The sequence below is a fragment of the Hemitrygon akajei genome, chromosome 14 (assembly GCF_048418815.1).
Source record: "Hemitrygon akajei chromosome 14, sHemAka1.3, whole genome shotgun sequence".
NCBI classification, from domain to species: Eukaryota; Metazoa; Chordata; class Chondrichthyes; order Myliobatiformes; family Dasyatidae; genus Hemitrygon; species Hemitrygon akajei.
In genome coordinates, this window is record NC_133137.1 from 103,611,275 (window position 1) to 103,626,376 (window position 15,102).

Here is a 15,102-nt window from a genome sequence, read left to right on the forward strand (position 1 = left end):
ATTCCATTTGATTCAATGGATTAAATTCCATTTGTTATTTTTCAACCCAGCTGACCACACCACCTAACAGTCCAAAATTTTCCTATCCATTGCCAGCCAGGTGGCCAGTGTTTGTATCAAATCTAAGTCACTTCACCATTCCTTCATTTTGGCCTAAATGTTAATAGGAATTACAAGAATTAAACACCAAGTACCAGACGCTGGAGAATTCGCCAGGCAACATTCTTCCATTAACAAAGCACCCATGAACTATTGTCCTTAGAGCCAGCTTGGAATCCCATGGAACTTTACTCTTTTGACCTACCTGCTACACGGAATTTAATCAAGAGCCATATTAAAATTCATGTGAACTTCATCATACAGTGCCGTCATCAACCGTTATCCCTCTCACAAATTGTAATCTGAGTTTTCCTGTCTGTCTAGGTACCAGACCCAATGTGGACGTTGGTGACCATGGTTTTCCATACAGATCTATCCCTTGTTCTTTGGATGACTTCCATTTCCTTGATGTGTAGCCACCTGGCTGGGCTTTTACTTTACTTTGATGTACATAAGCCGAGGTCTTCCTCTAGGTTTGCTCCCCTCGATCTTTCCAGAGCGTATGAGTGTTTCTAGTTCATCTTTCCGCATGATGTGTCCTAGGAATCTGAGCTGTCTTTCTCTTATTGTTGGTATGAGTGATCTAACTGCTTGGGCTCTTCCGAGAACTTCTTCATTTGATGTGTGTGTAGTCCATGATATTTTTAACATGCTCCTGTAGAACCATAATTCAGCTGCTTCTAGTCTCTTTTCCATTGCTGGGGAAATGGTCCAGCATTCACTTCCAGAAGTCAGGATAGAATAAATGTAGCACTGCAGTATTCTGTTTTTAGTGTACAAGCTCATCTTTCTGTCTGTTAATATGGTCTTCATTTTCTGTTTTCCAGTAAAAAATACTTGTGTTGTGCAGTTACCCCAGTAAGAGCCAGTCCTAAATTTGCAACTTTAAATCCCAATCACAAATAAGTTTAAATGTTGTTGCAAAAAAAATTAATCATTCAACAAAACATGAATTTCTTTTTGGTGCTTATTACTATTAGACAATTAAGTATGTCCATTAAAACAGCATTGAGTATCACATGTATTTCCTGCACTGCAGCCAACGGTTCTATTTTTCCCCTTGATGACATATCAGCAATTTGTTTAAGCATTGTAGAATGCATTTAAAATATTACAGGACAAGCTATAAAAGTGCTCTAACATTTCTTCCAAAATAAACCCTAAACATATAAAGATGACTGCCACACTATCATTTGCATAACAAAAGCTTGCCCTTCCAGAATTCACAAGTCACTACCCAAAACTTTCAGATACAAAATAAAATTCACTCATGGAATTCATGTGAAAACAAGCCAACTAAATTAGCCTCCCTCCCATCTCATTTCTTGATGTTTGCCCAGACAGCACTCTTGCATTACAGAAAAAAAATCAAGGTGCAGGCTGTTTTCTAAGAATATAACCCCAGCAGCCCCAGCCACCTAAAGGTAGTGGTTACCTGTAACTTCTGAAAAGAGCCATGCTTTTGTCAGATTATCCATCCATGTGAGGGAGAATTACTATAGATCACATATCGGCATTTTTCAACATATTCGGAACAGCATTAGAAAGCTCTGGAAACAGCTCATTCAGTTGCCCAGCTAAAGACATCATCTGGAAAGCAACAAAATTGAGATTCACACAGAGGCTTTTTTCCAAAAAAGTGTTTATGATCAGTTTTCAAAAAAAAAGTGAAGCCAGAGTTCTTCCCATTCATTGTGTACAAGTTACACAGGATACTATGAAAAACAATCATACCATCCAATAAGACATCACTGGGTAACACCTTCCACCTTCAGCTACATTAATGATTCTTCTATCTTAAGATCAGAAGTATATTTGCTAATGATTCAACAATGTTTTAGACCATGCTCAATTCCTCAGCAATGAAATCAGCCCTCACCTGCATGCTGCAAGTTATCTATAGCATTCAGGTAAGTAAAATTCATTCCAAAGCTTCAAGCAATGATTATCAGAGAATTCAAACCATACACCCCGATGTCCAACGGCATTATCATCTCCACGTCCCTGTCAAGCAACATCCCCAAGTGTCACAATTGACCAGGAATCCAACAAGATAACACACACAAGCACAAGTACCGGTATTGCAACGATACAGCAATATCCTATGACAAGTAACTCATTCCAAGTCACTAAAGCTTAGCTGATCAGCCATCTACTACTCACTCTTTTCACCACTGGTACACAGTGCTTATAACACATTCCACTAACAATATACTGTGAAATGACTTGCTAGTTCAAGAAGGAAGATCACCACCACCTTTTCAAAAGGTATTAGGGATGGAAAATGAATTCTGCACTTTCCAATTTCATCCAGCAAAGAAAAACGAAAATCAAAATTGTTCAACACCATTAGATGTACAAGATGACGGGAGGCATTGATCCTGTGGACAGTCAGAGGCTTTTTGTCAGGGCTGAAATGGCTACCATGAGAGGGCAGTTTTAAGGTGCTTGGAAGTAGGTACAGAGGAGATGTCAGGGGCAAGTTTTTTTTTACTCATAGTGGTGAGTGCGTGGAATGGACTGCCAGCGACAGTGGTGGAGGCAAATACAATAGGGTCTTTTAAGAGATTCCTGGACAGGTACGTGGAGCTTAGAAAAAAAGAGGGCTATGGATAACCCTAGGTAATTTCTAAGGCAAGGACACGTTCGGCTTTGTGGGCAGAAGGGCCAGTATTGTGCTGTAGGCTTTCTACGTTTCCATGCTTCTACTAAAAGGACCTCCAGAATAGAATTGAACTTCCGAGATCAGACAAGACACTACCGGTAATTAAGATTACTCTGTCAGCAAACTAACAGCCTTTTACTTTGGTACGTTCTGCTCAGCTCCTACGAGGCATACTGCAGTTCAATAGAGCAGGAAATACGGGAAAGGTTTCTATTATAACAGAAGTTCTTAACCACATGGGCTGCCTGGAATTTAAGTCATTGTAAATAATCACTTTTCTTATAAAGTGGTCAGAACTGCCAGGTCATGACTCCCTGCCCGCAAAGCCAAACTGTAAAAGCTAGAGTTGCAAGTGGCTGAAACCGCAGGTGCTGACATTTGTCCTTATTTTAATTTATTCATACCAATCTTCCAGAAATTACTAAAACTCAATTCACAAATCGCTGATTTAATTATAGAATCTGTACTCACCCAATTTAAATAAAACATGCCAGCAAGTACCATCTTGCTTACACCACAGAGGAAGTTTTAATCATGATAAAAACTGTTCAGTAAACAAGTCTTGACCATTATGTTATCATTAAGAAATGTACTTAAAACCTCAAATTACACTTTCTTACATTAGTTGACTTACATGACATACTTGCACAATTCAACTTCAACTGTAGCATTAGCATTTTCATTAAATAACCACAAAGCAGCTGCAATCTTTTTCTAGTATGTAGTAATGCGAGTCAGACATTTCCTGTTTGTGTACCACAATATACAGAACTTTGAATTTGCAAAAATCATAAAATATTGATCTATTTGTTAACACACCAAAACATACCTGTGCCATTCTGTAACATGATCTCAACTTCCAGGTTCAAAGCATAGCATTTAAACAAAATCAGCTGGTTTGAATATTTAATTTTGCAACACAGCTCACAAATTAAAATTAAAGCTGCTTCTCAAAAGATGTTCTTAAAACTTCTAAATTAAAACATACAGGAAGTGACTTTCATTTAAAAATCTTTATATATAAAGGCAAAGGAAAATTATTCTAGTCATCATTATACACAAATTCTTATCTATAACAATGCTTTGTCACATTAAAATGCTATTCATTATTCAGAATGGCAAATCATAAAGCTGCAATTTTAGTTCACTTAACATTTACGATCTTCCTTACTTTTGTTTCCACTGCATTTTCAAAGTTTCAAGCGAACAAAAAGCAAAACTGAATCTCAACTTGTCCCATATATATTCTTCATTCTCAGTAATTGTGAAAAATCTTCCATAACCAACATCTGTTGTTCAATGCAAACTTCCAACATACAATTCTGCATTAATACCACTACCAAAACATTTTTAAATCTATTTTTAAACCTGTTTCACTTGGTTACATGGGTTGTCACCAACACTGTTACAGTATTCTACATACAAAAACTATGTGTTCTTAGATTAAAATGTCATCCTATGGTGTTGATCAATTGCCATAATTAAACTAGTTTAAAAATTATTTTGGATTACGACAATGACATCCAAATGTGTGTAATTATTCAGAACAGGATAACAATATTAATTTATTACGATATGGCACTTAAGTCAGCTAAAGTTATCAAAAATGGAAATGTTTTAAATAAAGCAATCCAATGAATAAACAAAAGCAATATCCTGAACTATCTAGCCTGTGCACCAGCCAGGCAGATAGGATTGCCGAACAAAAGGATAAACTATTTTTAGAAAGATATTCATTCCCAAGGACTTAGGGAGGTCAAAATAAAATAGGGTTACAAGTCCAAAATACATGCTTTCCAAATATCCTTTAGAAAGCAATGTTTGAACACTGAAAATATTTGGAATCGTAAGAGATAATCAAAGGGTCCTTTGTATTGATGTTGGCTTTCAGAAAGAACTCAACTTCAATTTCCAATCTTTCTATAGCCTTATTTTTTTCTTCACATCTACTTAATTCCATTTGAAAGTTGACTTTGAAAACCTGCTTCCACTGTATTTTCATTCAAGTTGTAGCTTTTCAGAAGGTAGGAACACATAATACTTCACAAGAAACTTATCTTGCATCTCTTCACTTTGTCATGACCCTTTCAGCCAACTATCCCACATTCTTGTTCAATTATTAACTATCAAGTCAGTCCTCTTTGGTTGCTATCCTCCTGTCAATGGAAACTATCGAACTGCTTTTCAGGTTGGAGCTCCAATGCAGCAAAAACACACGATAATTGTAGAATTTTTAAACAGTCCAGGAATCATCTTGCTGATCTCTGACATAGTATCGCTGCTAATGCTCTGCCAAATTACATATAAAATATAAAAGCTTAGTGTATTGAACCACTGATGTGTCCAAAGGCCATTAAGTCAGTTGGATCATTTAAATTCAAACAAATTTTTAAAAAGCAGGCACCAGTAACAGCAATTGTCAATTTCCTGGATTATAACAAGTAAAAACAATGTGGTTCACTTAAGTTCTTCAGGTAACTTGATTTCTTATTGTAACTCAGCATTTTTATGACTTGCACTGTACTGCCACCACAAAGCAACACATTTCACAGCATACGTCAAGAAAGATAAACTCGATTCTGAAGTCTCACTTCAGTGGTTGGCAAGTTGATGGAGAAGATCCTGAGAGGCAGGATTTATGAGAGGAAAAATATGATTAAGAATAGTCAGCATGGCTTTGTCAAAGGCAGGTCGTGCCTTACGAGCCCGAATGAATTTTTTAAGATGTGACTAAACACATTGATGAAGGTAGAGCAGTAGATGTAGTGTAGATGGATTTTAGCAAGGCATTTGATGAGGTACCCCTTGCAAGGCTTATTGAAAAAGTAAGGAGGCATGGGATCCAAGGGGACCTTGCTTTATGGATCCAGAAATGGCTTGCCCACAGAAGGCAAAGAGTGGTTGTAGACGGGTCATATTCTGCATGGAGGTCGGTGACCAGTGGTGTGCCTCAGGGATCTGTTTTAGGACCCCTTCTCTTCGCGATTTTGATAAAAACTGTCCTGCAAAGTGGCAGATGGAGTTCAACCCAGATAAGTGTGAGGTGATTCATTTTGGTAGGTCAAAAATGATGGCAGAATATAGTATTAACAGTAAGACTCTTGGCAGTGTGGAGGATCAAAGGGATCTTGGGGTCTGAGTCCATAGGACGCTCAAAGCTGCTGCGCAGGTTGACTCTGTGGTTAAGAAGGCATACGGTGCACTGGCTTTCATCAACCGTGGGATTGAGTTCAAAAGCTGAGAGGTAATGTTACAGCTGTATAGAACCTTGGTCAGATCCCACTTGGAGTACTGTGCTCAGTTCTGGTCACCTCACTACAGGAAGGATGTGGAAACTATAGAAAGGGTGCAGAGGAGACTTACAAGGATGTTGCCTGGATTGGGGAGCATGCCTTACAAGAACAGGTTGAATGAACTTGGCCTTTTCGCCTTGGAGTGACGGAGGATGAGAGGTGACCTGATAGAGCTGTGTAAGATGATGAGAGACATTATCACATGGATAGTCAGAGGCTTTTTCGCAGGGCTGAAATGGCTAACACGAGAGGGCACAGTTTTAAGGTGCTTGGAAGTAGGTACAGAAGAGATGTCAGGGGTAAGTTGTCGTTGTTGTGTTTGTTTTTTTTACACACGTAGAGTGGTGAGTGCGTGGAATGGGCAGCCAGCGACTGTGGTGGAGGCAGATACAATCGGGTCTCTTAAGAAAATTCTGGATATTAGCTTAGAAAATTAGAGGGCTATGGGCAACCCTGAGTAGTATCTATAGTAAGTACATGTTTGGCACAGCATTGTGGGCTGAAGGGCCTGTATTGTGCTGCCGGTTATTTATGCCTATGCTTCTATGAAATTAGTCTAGTTTTAGAATTCGCAACACGGTGGACTCCAAATTCACTCTACAGCTCAGCAGGAATTAGAGATATACAATGTGGGCCAGTAACATCCATCTTCAATGAACAGTGTCAATAGCTTTAAAGGTACCTGCAAATTCAGCTTCCATTACTTTTATATGCATTGAGTTATTAATCATCACCATAACCTGCACAAGTTCTCTCTTTAACCCCTCCCATGTATCTTCACCAAGCGAGGGGGTCAGGGATTGATAATAGTCACTGTTCCTTTGCGAGTGAGAGGGCCGTGGATTGTTATAGTCACTGTTCCTTTGCGAGTGACGGGGTCGTGGATTGTTATAGTCACTGTTCTTTTGCGAGTGAGGGGGTCAGGGATTGTTATGGTCACTGTTCTTTTGCGAGAGGGTCGTGGACTGTTATAGTCACTGTTCTTTTGCGAGTGAGAGGGTCGTGTACTGTTATATTCACTGTTCTTTTGCGAGTGAGGGGGTCAGGGATTGTTATGGTCACTGTTCTTTTGCGAGTGAGAGGGTCATGGACTGTTATAGTCACTGTTCTCTTGCGAGTGAGAAGGTCGTGGACTGTTATATTCACTGTTCTTTTGCGAGTGAGGGGGTCAGGGATTGTTATGATCATTGTTCTTTTGCGAGTGAGAGGGTCATGGACTGTTATAGTCACTGTTCTTTTGCGAGTGAGAGGGTCGTGGACTGTTATAGTCACTGTTCTTTTGTGAGTGAGGGGGTCAGGGATCGTTATAGTCACTGTTTTTTTGTGAGTGAGGGGGTCAGGGATCGTTATAGTCACTGTTTTTTTGTGAGTGAGGGGGTCAGGGATCGTTATAGTCACTGTTTTTTTGTGAGTGAGGGGGTCAGGGATCGTTATAGTCACTGTTTTTTTGTGAGTGAGGGGGTCAGGGATCGTTATAGTCACTGTTTTTTTGTGAGTGAGGGGGTCAGGGATCGTTATAGTCACTGTTTTTTTGTGAGTGAGGGGGTCAGGGATCGTTATAGTCACTGTTTTTTTGTGAGTGAGGGGGTCAGGGATCATTATAGTCACTGTTTTTTTGTGAGTGAGGGGGTCAGGGATCGTTATAGTCACTGTTCTTTTGTGAGTGAGGGGGTCAGGGATCGTTATAGTCACTGTTTTTTTGTGAGTGAGGGGGTCAGGGATCGTTATAGTCACTGTTTTTTTGTGAGTGAGGGGGTCAGGGATCGTTATAGTCACTGTTCTTTTGTGAGTGAGGGGGTCAGGGATCGTTATAGTCACTGTTTTTTTGTGAGTGAGGGGACTCTGGTATTGTCATTGTTGATGATTTTTTCTGCAGGGCAGGGGGGTGGGGTTTTTTGGGGTCTACAAGTTTTGTTTCTTTTCTTTTTCATGTAGGGGAATTTGATGCCTTTTCTTTCATCAACTTCCATGGTTTTTCTATGTTTCATGGTTATCTGGAGAAAGCAAATATCAGAATTGTATTGTACATGCTACCTTAACAATAAAATGAACGCTAGTGCCCCATCAGAAACTATTTTCCACCTGTAAACACAAAATGTTAAATACCGCTATAAAATTTTCCAGTTGTTTTTGTTGCAACAAGCTCTTTCTGTCCCCTTCTCTAAAGCCATCAAATAAGAGTTTACAGGAATGTAGCACATGTCAATGGCCATGTGCCATGGCCCCAGTGTACAAAGTCAAGGATTAGTTTTCAAAAAGAAAATCTGAATGAAATCTCACCCAGACAGTGAAGTAAAGGAACAAGACTGGGTAATGAATAATCAGACAGCCTGTCTTAAAAGCAGAAATGGAGGGATGGTTTCTTCCTGGGCAACATTGGAAATGAAGGACCAGTCAAGGGGGCGGAATAATACACATGTCACGACCAAGCGAACCAGAAGCCCCGCCCCCGCGGAGCGCAGACCCGAGTACTCATTCATTCAGCGGCGCCCACGGGTTAACCCTCCGCCGCGAAGGGAAAAGACCGGGATTGCCTCTAACCGCCAGCCCGGCTCCTCAAAACGCGCCCCACGCCCTCAGTGAGGCACAGCCAGCTACCAGCCGCGAAGCTGTCCGCAACCGAGTGAGCGTGGGAGACGCAGGAGAGGTTCGCCGGGTCACTCACCTTCTTCACGGTCCGCGGTGCTTCCATGACGGTTCCGTCCGCGTTGAACGTGTCCCCGTTCTGCGCGGCCTCCATCCGCTTCATTGCCGACTTGGAGTCCTTGGTTGCAGTGCTCAGCGGCGGCAGGTGAGGATGCTTGACTTCCTCCGCCGAGGTCGTTGCCGTGGGCTCCCCGTCTTTTGTCTGGACGCCGCTGCCCTCGGCGCTTGGTTTATCCGAGGCCACCACAGCCTCCTTCAGCTCCACCTCGGCCAGCTTCGCCGTGACGACCTGAAGCGACATGTTGTGTTGTGTTTCTGTCACCTCTTCTGTCTGGAAATACACTCGTTTCTCTCAAACTCCAACTCTGCCACTCGCCGCACTGCTGGACTGGGTACGCCCCGCCTCTCCGCTTCCAACAGCCCCACGCTGTCGGGCCTCGCAGCTCTCCGCTGCCACTGGGTCGCGACGTCACCGGCGCCACCTTTGCCGCAAAGGTTACTGGTTAACGTAGTTCTTCCACTCTTCCTTCAAAGCCCTTAGCGCGGTGTGTGAACTCCATGTTCCAGAATACCATTCGGATACGCTCCTGCTGGGCATTTCGCACTGTGATGGGTGTTGTAGTCTCTGCTCTGTTCCCGAGGACGGAAAATTTAGGTAGGATTTTCCAGAACCCCTTCTCCATTCGTGAAGTCAAAAGCTATTGTGAAGTCAGACGAGACCAGACGGGGTGGTGAAGAATCAAAAATTGACAATCTGATATTGAAATCATGAACAAGAGATTCTGCGGATTCTAGAAATCCAGAGCAACACATACACAATGCTGGAGGAATTCAGCGGGTCAGGCAGCATCTTTGTAAATGAATAAACAGCGTTTCGGAAATGTTGACTTGTTTATTCATGTCCATAGGTGCTGCTTGACTGCTGATTCACTTCAGCATTTTGTGTGTGCTGCTAAAAATAGGAAATGCAGGATATAATCACCATGTCTCACCACATTTCTAATGAGAACACAATTAATGGTACACGTCATTGACCCTTCATCATTTCATTAACTGTCTTTCGCGCTCTACAAACGATGCTTCAGCTGTTTCCAGCATGTCCTGTTTTTATTTCATGTGAAACAGTTAATGCTGTTCTCTAGAGTTGTCATAGGGTGAAAATCATCTCTTGGATCTGTAGTGTACCTCTGGGAAAAGCTCTTCTGCCACTGGACAGAGGTAATAGAAATAGACAAGAAAAATTAAAGATATTTTCATATCAAAGGAAGAGGCTTATAAAATTACTAGAAAATGAGGAAGGAAAGAGAATGTGAGAGTAAAGTGGCAAGAAACTTAATGAACTGTAAACTTCCATGAATGTTTAAAAAGCAACTGGTAGCCGTTTGTGGATAGAGGGATGAATTTATAACAGAGAATAAGGATACGGCAGAGAACTATAGATTTTCTATACTTTATATTTCCTAATGATATAGAAGTGGGTCACTTGCCTCATTAATGCCTGCTCTCATGGCATTCCATGAACCCATTCATCCCACTTATTCCTAATAACTTATTAGAAATGTAGAACATAGAAACCCTACAGCACAATACAGGCCCTTCGGCCCACAAAGCTGTGCCGAACATGTCACCTTAGAAATTACTAGGCTCACCCATAGCCCTCTATTTTTCTAAGCTCCATGTACCTATCCAGGAGTCTCTTAAAAGACCCTATCGTATCCATCTCCACCACCATTGCCGGCAGCCCATTCCACGCACTCACCACTCCCTATGTAAAAATCTTACCCCTGACATCGCCTCTGTACCTACTTACAAGCACCTTAAACCTGTGCCCTCTTGTGCTAGCCATCTCAGCCCTGGGAAAAAGCCTCTGACTATCCACACGATTAATGCCTCTCATCATCTTGTACACCTCTATCAGGTCACCTCTCATCCTCTGACGATCAAAGGAGAAGAGGCCGAGTTCACTCAACCTATTCTCATAAGGCATGCTCCCCAATCCAGGCAACATCCTTGTAAATCTCCTCTGCACTTTTTCTATGTTTTCCATATATTATCTCACATATTCCCATTGAGCCCACTTGAGTTGGGTACCACTCTCCCACCCTATTGGTAACTTACAGAAAGTCACAAACACAAGCCATTCTGCAGATGCTGGAAATCCAAAACAACACACACAAAATGCTGGAGATCAAGCAAAGTGTATGGAATTGAATAAACAGTCTATATTTCCAGCAAGACCTTTTTCGAGACTGGAAAGGAAGGAGGAAGACACTAGAATAAAAGGTGGTGGGGGGGGGGGGGGAGAGAAGGAGGATAACATAACTAGAAGGTGATAGGTGAAGCCAGAGGGATAGGAAAGGTAAAGAGCTGGAGAGGAAGGAATCTGGTAGGAGAGGAGAGTGGACTATCAGAGAAAGGGAAGGAGAATTAATAGTGTATTTGTGCGATGTGGGAGGAAGCAGAAGCCCCTGAGGAAAATCCAGCTGATTACAGGGAGGCAGCGCAAACTTCACACGTACAACACTGGAGGTCAGGATCAAAACCTGCTCATTAGAGCTGTGAGAAAGCGGCACTACCTATAGCACCTCTGTTCCACAGCACAGAAGCAAAATCAACTGTTATACATTCTAGAGAAACAGGGATGGAGTGATAATGAGGAACTGAAAGAAATTATAACAATTCTTTTTTAAAAAGTGCTAGAGCAGCTGGTATGTCTGAAAGCTGAAAAATTCTGAAGATTTGTTTCTTATGTTTCTTTTTGACTTAGAAAGCCATATGGTCCGTTGAATCTATGCTGGCTCTTGGAGCATCCTGATCTGTCTACTTCCCTCTGTCGTTTCTCTGCCACCTCTTCTCTCTTCCAATCCCATCAACTTCTCATTCATTCTTTTGGCACCCACTTATTCTAATTTACATATCAGCACACTTTTGGGGTATGGGAGGAGAACTGGAGCACCAAAGGAAACCTTAGCATCACAGGAAGACCCGACAATCTCCATGGAGGAAGCTCTTAAGATCAAGATTGCACCCAAGTCAGTTCAGCAGTGTGGTAACTGTGCCATTGCTCTGCCCTATAATCCATTTTCCAGAATTTTGAAAGGGGTGACTAGTAATGGATCTGTTGGTCATCTATAGATTCTATAATTGTCCCATGAATTACAGGAGAACAGATGTAACTTTCTTTATTTAAGCAAGGAAAAACATGAAGTTGGAAATGCCAATTTTTTAGCCAAATTTTATTTATTTATAGATAGCATGGATTAGGCCCTTTGAGTCGTGCTGCCCAGCGATCCCCAGTTTAACCCTAACCTAATCACAGGACAATTTACAATGACCAATTAACCTACTAACCGGTATGCCTTTGGACTGTGGGAGGAAACTGGAGCACCTGGAGGAAACCAACACATTCTATGGGGAGAACATACAAAACTCCAGGATTGAACTCCAAACTCTGATGCCCTGAGCTACTATAGTGTCATGCCAACCTCTACTCTACTGTGACATCTAATATCAGTAGTAAGGAAATTGCTGAAATGTCACGCAAGAAGTCATAAAAGACGAGTTGAAAAAGAATGATTGAATTGAGCTGATTTAATATGGACTTATGGAAGGGAAACCTTGTATGAATAATGCATGGGATATGGCAGTAGAATATTTAAGAAAGAACTATTGAGTGTGAAGTGTTTGGATTTTCAGAAGGCTTTTATTAATGTCCAACATGGCAGATCAAAAGTAGAATTGAAGTGGGTGGCCACCAGAGAACCTGCTTTTTCTGGCAGGTGGAGCATAGGTGCTCAGCGAAGCGGTCTCCCACTCAGGTCTCACCAATATACAGGAGCACTGGACACAGTATGACCCCAACAGACTCACCTGAAGGAACTGTTTGGGGCCCTGAATGGTAGTGAGAGATTTCCTGGTGGCCACCCATTTCAATTCTACTTCCCATTCCCATTCAGACATGTTCTTCCATGGTCTTTTATCCCCTCCTATCAGAATCCCTCTTTTCCAGCCATTTCTCTTTCACCTATCAGTTACATTAATAAGAATCTCTAATAAACAAAACTTTTTAAAAAATGTTTTCAGATGAGGAACCATCTGTAAAGTTTCTGGTCGGTGACCTTTCATCACAATTGGAAAGAGTTATGGATTTTATTATTTCTAGAGAGAGACAAGGGAAGGTGGGACATAAAAGATCCATGCAAAAGAGATCCAAATGACAGTATAAAATTACAACTATCAACTACTACATAAAAATAGGAGTGCTGAGAAATTATTTAAAATCAATGGTATTTACAGAAGTCAGTAAAATGCCTAATTAGAAGATGAGATGCCATTCTTTATAGTTTCATACAACTTTGATAGAACGTTAAAGGTGGCTAAGTTCAGGGTGAGTGTTAGAGAAATGAAGGAGAATTATTCATTGACTAGGGAAGTTAGTGATATTAAGGATGGAAACAAAAAGAACCATATCTTGATTTGGAAGACAATGAAAATGGTTGGGGCAGAATTGGGGGAAGTCAGATGAACATGGTTCCAATACTAAGATGAGAATGCTATCCGGTTAAATCAAGGGCACTATCAACAACAAATGGAGGGAAAATGGAAGGCATATCAATGCAGAAGGTGCCATCGTCAGGAAAAATGCATTAAAGGCAGAGAAACTGGATTAATAAAATTCTTACATGAAGCAGTTTTGGATGAAGTTTCATTAAGGTAGCTTCGCTATTGGAATAAAGAATTTCTGCATAATCACACTAAAAGATCAGTGAGAAGGACCAACATTATTGTAAAATGCATTTGAGTGGAATTAAGCGGGTCATTCAATATGAGAAAATTTGTTTTTAGATGGAGGGAACTGTTATTGGCCTTGCTGAATACAACATACCTTCTAGTTTCCAACATTACAACACTTAATCTTCACATTTTTGGATCTTGGTCTGGTGAACTTGATAATTCTTCTTAATTCCAGCCTGAAGTTCTTCTAAATGATTAAAGATTTCATGAATAATCATGTTGAATAACTCGCACAGAATCATAAACATAATACACGTTAGAGTGGGGAAATTAACCTGGCACTTCCAATTAAAGAGTTAAGCATCATCATAAATTCACTCTAGGAAAACTCATTTTCAAGGGCTCCTCAACTCAAGTTCTCACTATTTATTGTTTATTTATTTATTATTATTATTTTGTTTTCTTTCATTTTGTATTTGCAGTTTGTTGTGTTTTGCACATTGGTTGTCAATGTTTGTTATGTGCTGTTTTTAATTGATTCTATAATGTTTCATTGTATTTACTGAGAATGCCCACAAGAAAATGAATCTCAGGCTAATATATGGTGACATACAGGTATAAGTACTTTGATAATAAATTTAAGTTTAACTTTGAAATTTGAACCAAAGGTTCTGTGGTTTGGCAAAAATGGTAATGCATGGAGTCAACTCTTGGTAATAAATATTGTATGAGCACTCCTTATCTGAAATACTTGTGGCCAAAAGTGTTTCACATTTTGGATTTTGGAATATTGTGTCTATATAATGAGGTAGCTTGGGGAGGGGACCCAAGTCTAAACACAAAATCCATTTACATTACCCAAAGGTAGTTTTATATAATATTTTTAATAATTTTGTGCACAAAACAAAAAGATGTACATTGAACCATCAGAAAGATAAGCTATCACCACCTCAGCCACCCAGGTGAACAGTCATTGGCTGTTTGGCATCGCCATCATTCCTGACTCTAAATTTATGTGCTACCTACAGGTAACAGACGTACTTTATTGATCCCAAGGGAAATCGGGTTTTGTTACAGCCACACCAACCAAGAATAGTGAAGAAATATAGCAATATAAAACCATAAATAATTAAATAATAAGTTAATCATGCTAAGTGGAAATAAGTCCAGGACCAGCCTATTGGCTCAGGGTGTCTGACATTCCGAGGGAGGAGTTGTAAAGTTTGATGGCCACAGGCAGTAATGACTTTCTATGACGCTCAGTGTTGCATCTCAGTGGAATGAGTCTCTGGCTGAATGTACTCCTGTGCCTAACCAGTACATTATGGAGTGGATGGGAGTCATTGTCCAAGATGGCATGCAACTTGGACAGCATCCTCTTTTCAGACACCACCGTCAGAGAGTCCAGTTCCACCCCCACAACATCACTGGCCTTACGAATGAGTTTGTTGATTCTGTTGGTGTCTGCTACCCTCAGCCTGCTGCCCCAGCACACAACAGCAAACATGATCGCACTGGCCACCACAGCCTCGTAGAACATCCTCAGCATCGTCCGGCAGATGTTAAAGGACCTCAGTCTCCTCAGGAAATAGAGATGGCTCTGACCCTTCTTGTAGACAGCCTCAGTGTTCTTTGACCAGTCCAGTTTATTGTCCATTCATATCC

General features: G+C 40.9%; 1 protein-coding gene across 7 annotated transcripts in view; it reads right to left on the reverse strand.

Annotated features, from left to right (window-relative positions):
- Nucleotides 1-9,168, reverse strand: part of LOC140738872 (putative adenosylhomocysteinase 3) — a 100,999-nt gene extending 91,831 nt beyond the window's left edge. For 4 of the 7 annotated variants that reach the window (XM_073066845.1, XM_073066842.1, XM_073066844.1 and 1 more), the window contains exon 1: nucleotides 8,723-9,162. In XM_073066845.1, coding sequence (XP_072922946.1) covers nucleotides 8,723-9,004 — 282 coding nt within the window. In that variant the 5' untranslated portion in view covers nucleotides 9,005-9,162. Of the gene's footprint in view, nucleotides 1-8,722 lie in introns of all 7 variants that reach the window. The other 3 variants (XM_073066847.1, XM_073066846.1, XM_073066843.1) reach the window with 2 other exon arrangements.
- Between the last annotated feature and the right edge of the window lie 5,934 nt (nucleotides 9,169-15,102).